At 39.1% G+C, this 10,496-nt stretch overlaps 1 protein-coding gene across 1 annotated transcript in view; it reads right to left on the reverse strand.

The window, feature by feature from the left end:
• Positions 1–626: 626 nt before the first annotated feature.
• tspan31 (tetraspanin 31) overlaps positions 627–10,496 on the reverse strand; it is a 10,720-nt gene continuing 850 nt past the window's right edge. Inside the window, exons 2-6 of the mRNA XM_086277729.1 lie at positions 5,750–5,917; positions 4,463–4,543; positions 4,217–4,357; positions 3,774–3,884; positions 627–2,362 (exon numbers count right to left, since the gene is read on the reverse strand). Of these exons, the coding sequence (XP_086133855.1) occupies positions 2,288–2,362; positions 3,774–3,884; positions 4,217–4,357; positions 4,463–4,543; positions 5,750–5,917 (576 nt within the window). The 3' untranslated portion in view covers positions 627–2,287. The remainder of the gene's footprint in view (positions 2,363–3,773; positions 3,885–4,216; positions 4,358–4,462; positions 4,544–5,749; positions 5,918–10,496) is intronic.

The raw sequence follows: 10,496 nt of genomic DNA on the forward strand, positions 1-10,496 counted from the left end.
AACCTTTTACGTCTCATAAATACCTTTAGTTTCCCCCTCCAGTATGAACCAGTGGACCGAGTGCTTCGTTGTCACAAGAACAGGAAATCTTTCCTAACAATCTTTGATTTTAACAGTTAATTGGCCTTTTAAAATGGTCATTTGATCTTACTTATTTTAAAATGCTATAACAAACGGAACCACAAATACGCAATAAAAAAATAAATAAAAAAAATTGAATGTTAAATATACCTTTACAAAGCAGTGAGTGTCTTAGGTGTTTTTTTACAACACCACTGTAAAACAGGTGTGTTGATTATTGGCAAGATGAAACCATCTTTTGTTTTTATTTATTTTGACTGTCTTGTTTTAATAACTGCAGAAATATATTGGCTTTGGGTGCGTGACATTACATTAGTGATTCAGATCACACTAGTACCATTTTAGGAATGAATTTAGATAGGGTTCCTATTTTGAAAATTGACCACTCCATTTCTATCTTTGACTTCCTGCTGCCCTCATTTGCTACATGTTACAGTCCGTGGGGCGTCTGGTGGAATTGCAAGCATCACGTTGGCTGGCTTTATCAGAGCTAACATGGCCAGTGTGGACCCAGTCCTTCAAACAATGACTCAAAGAAAAACAGCTTCCAATTTGAGATTTTTATTATTTGGAAAAATTAAGTCTCAAAAATTCAACTTACATTTGAATAACAACTGCACGCAAATTCATACTGAGGTGTAATATATGGCATAATAATGCTTAACATCTGTCATAATGTTTTGCTTACGACGAGAACTCCAAAGCAGCAGCGAGGAATCCGTAATCATTAAAGTCGACAGGTTCAAGTAAGACATGTAATTACAGCTCGTTAGTCCTTTAAGTTAAAAGCAATTCAAAAGAGGGGAAAATAAAAAAAAGTTTAAAGAGAGGCTGAGCAATTATTTATCAACAGGAAACGTTCCATATCGAGCAAAGCGATATCAAAACTACAACAAACCGGCTGTGCATCGTTAAACTTAAATAGATACGGAAAATATTTAACAAGCACATTTTACAAAGCATTTTAACACTGATGAAAAAAAGAAGCTGATGGCAAACAAAAAAGAAAAAAAAAAAACTGCACCAAAGAATCACAAGTTTTAAAATATTTAAGAAAAAGAAAAGGATGGCAACAAAAAGCACATTCTCACAATTAACACTATAAAAACCAAACTGGATTTTCAATAAACAGATTTGGCCAAATTCACTCGATTACTTCAAATTAAAAAAAGCACGTATTCAAGTTGTGTGTTTTTGAGATTTCTTCCAGTTATACAGAAGGTAACAAGATGTACCTTAATCCACTTGTCTACAACCAGAATCTACGCTAAGCGACGTCACTGTGCGACACTGAAGAAAATGTTAAATATAGGAAGAGGTGAGGATAATTCAGGCTTTCAGAGACTCTGAAACTGCAGGCAAACCTCATAGCAAGAGGTGGGAAACTACACAGCAAACCCATCAAGTACACTTTCTGTGAACTACAGTATGCAAAGACTATGTACAACATCGAGGCTGCAGCCCGTCGGCATTTAAAAGTTAGTTGGCTCAGTTACAGTTCATAAATATTTGAACTTCAAAGACTAGCAACTACATTTCCTAAAATAAACTACCTAATCCAAATTCCTGTTTTTTTGTGGAAAGAAAAAAAAATTACATACATTTTTAACCCTTTCAAAAACTACTTTACACCACATGTCCAGTGTGTGCCTTCTCACCCACCTTGCTGACTTTCTCATCATGCTGGGACATGTTTGGATACACATCACATTACCAGGAGTATATTTGTCGTTAAGAGGTGGCACTACATTAGAGGAAAAGTCAAGGTGCATACAAGTTTATCTGTTGGACACCGCACAGTCGTTGGGTTGGATTGTGGAACAAGATCAACAAAGAGGCTGTTGGTCTGTGCACGCCTGAGAGGATGCATGCAGAGAAATCTTGGTGCAATCGAGAAATCTGATACTCAAATCAAGGCTGGGTTGTGATACCGACAAGTACCACTTCTCATCCTTTCACACATAAGTATCCAGGTCTTCCAGCTTGCATTTCTGGAGTTTGTTGGAGTTTCTCAGTCTCTGGTGTATGTGTGTGCGTTTTGATTTTCTCAGTGTTTTTTTCAGGTGCTGCGTGCGCTTGTCCATTTGGTGTTGTGATGGTTGTGGCTCTGTATTTATATGCCCGAGTGTCTGCCTCTAGATGTGCGTTATTCTGTGTGTACCAGTGTATCTGAAACTGCACCTACTGCGCCGTGATGTGAGACAGACTATAGGAAAGCACTTGGGTTTGCTCGTGGATCCTTCTGGTTTCTGTAGCGCACAGCAAGCCACACTCCCAGGATCTGTTAACAGAGGATTTACATGTAAGAGAACAGCATTAAAAAGGCCCTTAGAAGTTATTTTTCTCACCAAAGCTAGACCACAACTCACCACAAATGTGCTCATCATGTAACACAAAAAGGAAGGACAACAGTGAAGTGAAAATACTGGACAAACTTGAACAAACTGATAGCGTCATTTGCAACCAGTCTGTGCAGGAGGGAGCAAATGTGTAGCAATCACGAGTCATTTTTATTTAAAAGAGAAAAAAAAAAAAAAAAAGTGAAGCTGTCTGTGAAACAGTCACAGCTTTTAATCTGTTAGTAGGGCAGCTGTGGCTCAGGTGGTAGAGCAAATAATCAGGAGGTCAGCGGTTCGATCCCCACCCCCCCAAGTCCATCCTTGGGCAGGACACTGACACCTGAATTTCCCCTCATTCATTTACAGAGTACTTAGGCATGCAGGGTGTATGAATGTGTGCTTAGCACCGGCAAATTCTTCCCTTTAGTGTTACTGATACTTTGTGGGTTTTTATTAATGTGTGCCTCTGATCACAGATAGCCAGTAAGGATGCCAAGTATGGAGCAGCCACAGCAGGAGAAAGACAGGTTAGAGAAGATTCATGGATGTAGTGAAGGAGGACACGCACAAGATCGATGAAGAAGATGTGAGGAATAAGGCGAGACGAAGGCAGAAAAAAGTTGAAGTCTGACTCATTATGGTTTAGGCATTAAAATGACTTAAGGTTACACAATAAAACTACTCAGTTAACTTTCAAACACAGTGGTTGCTACTTTGTCCAAGGCTGTATTTATTGGTTTGCCACAATGACACGTCTCCCTGAAGAGTCTCATGAACATTCATGCTGCTCACTCTAATTACACTTATTACCACACATTACTTAAAAACAGTCATGAAACACGACTATTTCATGGTTTGGCATGAGAGCCATCTGGTAAACCTTCAGCACAGTCCAATAGAGTGGAGACTGCATAAAATGAATTTCAAAGACTGCATATTTAGATTTGGTCAGGACATTGGTAACAACTCCAACACTGTATAAATCATCTTTATTCCAACAGAGCCCAAAAATGTTCCGTTTTCCTTAGAACACCAACGAAATGAGAAAATAACAGTTCTGAAAGTAGGTCTTTAGAGCAGAATATCAGAATTTTACAATATGAAAATATATATGTGTTATATTATATGTGTGTGTCATCATGAAACAGCACATGGAATATGTGCTTAGACTGTTCATTAGTGAAAAATGAATTACACAGAAAAAAAGCACATTCACCCACTACTTTTAGATACACCTGTTCATTAACCCAATCATCTAATCAGCCAATCACATGACAGTAAGTCAATACATTTAGACACATAGGTGTTGTCAAGCCAACCTGATGAAGTCCATTTAAAGGATCAGATACAAACCTCAGTGAAGCTGAAAAAGAGCCCGACGCCTCCGAGGATCTTCAGAGCCTCTGTGGCATGATCCAGCATCTTCGTTCCACAGGGCACACATCTACCTTCCGTTGTGCATGGCTAGAGTGAAAGAGAAAGGCGTTCTGTCTTTTTGCACTATGACTCAACGGGTTGTCAGCTAAGCCAGTATTAGCTACCAAAATCTATTCTGAGAATAACAGTAAGTGCCCTACTTTTTCCTAAAGGAAATGCTTATGTGATTTTTGCTTGAGGCTCATTGTGTAACTGGAAATACAGAAAAAAAAATCATTGATAGAGTGGGTAAAAAACAGAAATAAAATGGGGTTTATTTAGGCAACAACTGAAGTATGCACCTAAACCTTTCTAGTGGGTTTTTCCATGACTGTGTTTTTCTTTAGTTAATGAAAAAAAATGTGATATTTGAGGCTTACAGCACGACAGCTCCCCAAGTCCTGGTTAAACTGCTGCAGTTTGCCAGTGGTGTTGAAGAGCCCACAGCAGTTGAGTTGGGTCTCCAAGTCTTCCTTGGTCTTATTTTCCATGATTCCCCACGTAGAGTTCAGAAGTGTCTCCTGGAAAATGTAAACATGACAAATAAAAGCCAAAGGCATTAAATAATATACATTTCATATGAATTCAGAAATGCAGATTTTGAAATAGACATTATGTTGGCTCACCTGCTGCCCACGGTTCATTGCCAAGCAGGAACATGAAATTCCAAATTGGAAGAGGAAGACAATGAAGAGAATGACCATGTACTGAGAAGCAGGGGTCAAAGAAACAACGGCAGCAACTCCACATTTCAAACAACAAAGAATAATCATCTGTGAACTGGGAGGGATTTCGGCCCTGATTTCTTAAACTGTATGTAAAAGATGGATGTAGCCACTGTGACGTCATCCAGCGGTTTTTAAGATCCTGTTTTTGAAGCGGAGTATTTTTCCCATCTGCATCCTAGCTATGCGAAACCGGATCAGAGCATAGGATGGACATGACTGAGAAACATGGGTACACTGCATGCTCTTATGGCAGTGATTTGTTAATTACACTGTAGCTCTGTTCCAACTTCAGAAATTGTACTTCATGTTGAATCAAACAAGACTTGGAACTGAAGCTCAAAGCCGAGCCCGAAAAAAAGCTGATCAGATTAAAAAGATCAGGGAAGTGTAGGGCCGTTTTCCCATCGAGTTTTATAAAACCATGCTGCCCATTAAGGCACTTCAGCACTGGCTTTACATTCCAGGCTTAGTTCTCCAAACTATCTTGCTGCCCAGATATGAGCTTGTCCACTGTTGGGAAGTTTGAAAGGAAGCTCCTCGACACACAGGTGAGGTAAAGATAAACTGTTACTAACAGGTTGTTTTACCTGAAGGCAGAAGAATTTGGACCAATAATTTGGGGGCTGTAATTCAAAATGATGTTTCTTTATGCACAATCACTCCAGATCTGACACAACGAATAGTGGCATTAATGTGCCACTCCAGGCTTAAAAAGACTGCCTTTATAACCCAGTAGCAAATATTTAGTTTTGTTTAACAGAGTCTAAGAGACGATCATTTGCCACTTTCCGTGTGTAGTTTTGTTTTTTAAAATTCTGCTGCTTCTGCTTTATTAATGCCAATACCAACAATTTCTTTTATTCTCTCAACTTCAGGCAGAAGAATGAGTCACAGTAAACCTACATAAAGGCCCACTTATGCAGGAATAATAATTCTGTTGTACACTGTGATGCTGCCAGAAACTTAAACTAACAAACATTTTTGGTGATACAACCCAGCACCTACATAAACTACATCCTGTGTTAGGTCTGACGGGCACCGCAAACCTTGAGACAGTTCAAAAGTATGGAAGAAGACTGGATGGGACTTAGGAAGGACAAACATTTAAACCAAAAGATAAGTAATTTTTCCCAAATAACCCAGATCTACTGCGAACTTGTGCATCAACAAAGCTATAAAGGATACAAAGAAAAGCATGACTTGGTGGTGGTGCATGGCTCCGATCAGTCCTACAACAGCGATGAGCAGCAGGAAGACGCCCACTGCAATGACCCCTCCGATAATGTGGATGCTGGACACCAGGCCGTAGCCCTTCCCCCATGCCGCGACTCCGATCAGCAGCAGCCCAACCAGCTGAAGGGAGCAAAGGGAAAGAGGTTAACCACGGTCAGCTGAGGCAGAGTGCATCAGATGGATCACAGCTTATCACGAGGTAACAGCACTGTGGTTTGATTACTACAAACACAGCTCAGTCTGTAGAGAAGAGTTCAGCTTTGGAGTTCAAGTGTGAGAAAGAGGCCGACTAAAAAACAAGTTTAGTGTTAAATACCTCACACAGCTTGAGGACATGAAGCTGCTGGTCCAGGACAGTGTTTTATGTATTTAAAAATGTATTTTTAAATCATCTGTAACCAATTCCAAACACAGTTATATTTTAGAGCATTTTTTTATTATTCTTTCACTTCAAAATTGCTGAAATGAAAAACAAAACCATCTATTTAAATTAAGCACAAGCTGGTCTGGTAAACAAATGTCTTCAAGGTTGAGCTGATATGTTTGCCGACTCTGACCCTATTGACTGATCTCTGCTTGGTCACATCAATTTTGTGACGGCGCATGAACTGCATGTCAAAGAGTTGAAAGACACGAAATCACTACATGACAAAAATCTGACTTCTGTATTTGTGGAACAAACAGGGAAATTAAAACATCAAAAACTGAAGTCAACACTTCAACCTGCTCTTTCAGTTCAAAATACAAAAATATTGACTTACAATCATATGAGCTTTACGAAACTAGCAAAAACTCACCACTAAAATGTTGCATGAGTGATATTTTGGCAAAGAATAAACTACAAATTAAATATAAAAAAATAGGGATGCTCAGATCTGATATTTGGATGGGAGGCACGTCCAACGCGAACTCAAAAAGCTGGACTGAACGTCCGTGTTGATCCATTTAGCCACACAACAGTGGGAAATACAAGTAGAGCTAATATAACATGAAGGAAGATAACTGCAGTCTGCAGGCATTTCACATTGTGACACAAACTGATATTCTTCACATGTTGCAAAATTTTATATAACTGAAAACTGTGGTCAAAGGTCGATGCTTTGGCCTTCCCCTCTCACGTTTACTTTTGCTCGTTACATAATGTCTTTCTGGTTTAATGCAAGTTAGCAACACTTGCTGGAAAGCTTTTATTGCACTTACAGTAACAAAACATTGTTGTCAACTCAATATTTCACTGCTGCCTCTATTCAGCTCTAGACATGAAGCGTGTACGTGTGTGTGAGTGAGGAGACTGTAAATAAATGCAGATAATGCCTGAATACACTTTTTTCTACTGTATTCTATAAATAATCAGTTGCTTAAAGTTGTTGAAGGCATCATTTATTCTTCATCTCGACATTTCCCCAGATGGGAATGGGTCGTTGTCAGGTGACCGAGTATAATCATGATCAAGCTGCATATTTTTTCCCCTCTCCTTCTTGGGTTTCTTGAAAGGCGCTATACAAATCTATATTATTATTATTATAATAATAATAATAATCTAGTTAAAGCAATGAGTCACTGTTTAAATCTATAAATTAAACTTTTTTGTACTCCCCCCCCAATTAATGTGTTAATGTTTACTTTCTCTCTCTACTTACATCCATTTCAGAAGTAAATCATAATCACAGATCCTTTTGAAATTCTACACCATAACCTGACATGCACCTCAATAGAAACCCAAGTTCAAGTCGATCGACGCAGCTTGAGACTATTTTGATTGATCTGTTCAGTTCCATCGAGTCCATCATCTATGCATTTCTGGCTTTTTTCCCCCACAGGTATTGAATAATCATCGCCTCGATACAAGGATGTTAGCAAATTCCTGGATGGAGACTGCAGAATACATCGCAACATGGAAATGTACCAAGAATGAAGAAAAACGGACAACCGTATCATTTTGTTTCTACTGTGGCTGCCATCACATATAAAAACGTCATAAATGATACCAATGGCCACTTACATAGGTTATGATATAGGTTCTACAAAGATTCAGTGCAGACGTTTAAATAAGCATCGCAGGTATCAAAGTGTTCGTGTATTCAGCTCGCTGACGCCTGTTCCGATTCGATCCTGATTTAAAAACAAAAAAAATCTCAAACTCGTGACAGATGCGGTGACTCAGCCATCAACAGGACTGGCGGCATCACGTTCCTTTCTGACTGGGCAGGTCGTGTCACAAGTATTTCACTGGGCACTGAGTCGACAGGGACAGCGAGGTCTCTGTCCTGGTGTGTCAGTAACAGCTATGCAAACACCAGCTTTACTCCTGTTTTCACCAATGGCACACAGCACAGACGTTCGAGAGTTCAAAAGTTTATTTAGCCTTTTTTTCTTTTGCTTGCTTTCTTGACTAGTTTATTGTTAGCTTCATTTATTTTTACACCTGGTAACCTCTTTTTTTTTTTCCCATTTTTAAAGTAACCTCTGCTTGCTGTCATTGGGCAAGGGGGAGGGTACACCACAGGCAGACAAACACATTCACACTTACTACGCATCCTAACCTTAAAAACATGCCTTTGGACGATGGGAGGAGCCAGATTACCAGGCGCAAACCGACACAGCGAGAAGAAACTCCAAAACGACAGGTACCCGCTCGATTCAAACTAGGACCTTCTTACTCTGCAGCAACCATTTCAACCACTGAAACTACCTAAAAATACTTTGGGTTACTTTCACTCATCATATTTGGTCAGAGAGACTTAATAAAAGGCAGAAGCTACTTCAAAGAAGGACAGCATTACGAAGCAGAGCAGGGCTACAGGTATTGATTATTTTAGTAATAAACTATTCTATCAACTACTCCTCCAAGTAATGGGATAACAAATATTTTGGCTTTACTGTAGATTTTCACTGTTTCACATCAAACAGGTGGCCAGATGAAGAACTCATGGCCACCTTTTCTCAGCAGTAGTTTTAATGGTGGTTAAAGGAAGAAGCTGAGTTCTCTGTCTTGGTAATGGCTCCACCTCTTTGCTGTGTGTAGACAGACTCTAGCATCACGTTAAACTATGACTTCATCGGCTTAATTGCTGCTGTTGTGTTATCAGCCCTTTTTGTTAAGAAAACTGAGGGCTGCTTGGGCTTAATGTTGTAATACAATATTATCATGTGTTCTCCTGAACCTGCCCACGCTCAGATGGTGAATTCTAAGAAATCGTGCATTAAACAAAGCATCGAAGCAAAAATTTGCATTTTATTTTTACTCATAGGGAGAGACCCTGCAGCAGGTCTCTCCTTATGAGGCAAAATTAGTCTACTGCAAATACATTTGCTGATCAACTTAATTTTCTTAAAATATTTGATCCATTTTCATTATTTCACTTTACCAATAAATAACAATTCAGTAAATTTATATTTGTTGATGCATATTTTGTCACATGAATTACAAAGTAGGAAATCCATTTAGGCTGAGCTTGATGTTTTCTTGTACATAAAGGATGATTTAAATTCGCCTCCTCACAGTGAGGAAGACAGATTATTAAATTTAACACTGGAATCAGTTCAGTACTCCATATTAGCAGACACCCAAAGCCGAGACATCAAACTGAAACTGCTGGATTGGTACATCCCTATTGATTACACAGAGTGTGACTGGAACAACAGAAACAACATCCTGCTGGCAATTCTAATGGCAAAAGAGCCAAACGGGACAGGCAAAAAAAAAAGAAAAAAAAGAAAAAAGAAACAACATCCTGCTTAAACCTACCGAGTTTTTGTACTGTTACAGTACTGTGCAAAAGTCTTGAACCAATTTTGCTAGTAAAATGGGATTTAGGTTCAGAGATTCATTGAAGCATGTGCAAACATACATTTAAAATGAAGCAATAAAACTAACAGTCTGTGCTCTGTCCATATTTGCTATGACCACCTTTATTCTTCAGCACAGATCTTAAGCAAGCTTAATGTAATTTGTTTAAGTAATCTTCAGGAAAGGTTCTCCAGGATTCTTAAAGGGCACTGAAAACTTTTGTTTGGATGTTGGCTGGCTTTCGTCATGTTCTGTGCCAAGATGATCCCACACTGCTTCAGTAATGTTTAGGTCTTGGCTCTGGCGAGACCAATCATTGGCAGCATGTCTGGGACCATTGTTATGATGAAGAAGTTTTTGCCAGACTCTTTCCAGACAGTACTGCATCGTGGATCAAACTTTGTACTTTTAAGAGTGTTGATGAGATCTCCTACACCACACCACTGACTGACATGCAGCTCTTAACCATGACAGACCCTCCATCGTGTTTTCCGCATGGTGTAGGAGCTCACAGTTGTACCCCTTGATGATATTCAGCAAACAGTAGATTTTTTTTGTTTCTAAAGAAAATTGATTTTTAAATACTTATTATATGCTGCAGTGTCCTCCACTTGCCCACTTTCCTCAAGAATTTCCTTAAGGAGACACTGCACACCATACTGAGACATGCCAAGTTTTAGGCTCTCTGGGAATCACGTTATTTTTGTAAAAATACTAAAATGCTTTGTGCCTCTAACACCATGGAACATTTGGCATTTACTAGCAGAATGAGTGCTTAAAGAGGCACTTTTTTTTGTCTGTTATGTGTAGACGACATAGACTCTTCCTTTCAGGTTTATGCTTTAATAAATCATAGGTTTGTGTTAAGTGGCTAAACAGACACCACTGTATAGTAATCAGAAAGGGAAT

This window comes from Aulonocara sp. 'chitande type north' Nkhata Bay, linkage group LG20, assembly GCF_057382095.1.
Source record: "Aulonocara sp. 'chitande type north' Nkhata Bay isolate Kocher_YH1m ecotype deep benthic linkage group LG20, A_spYH_male_GT1.1, whole genome shotgun sequence".
Taxonomy (NCBI): Eukaryota; Metazoa; Chordata; class Actinopteri; order Cichliformes; family Cichlidae; genus Aulonocara; species Aulonocara sp. 'chitande type north' Nkhata Bay.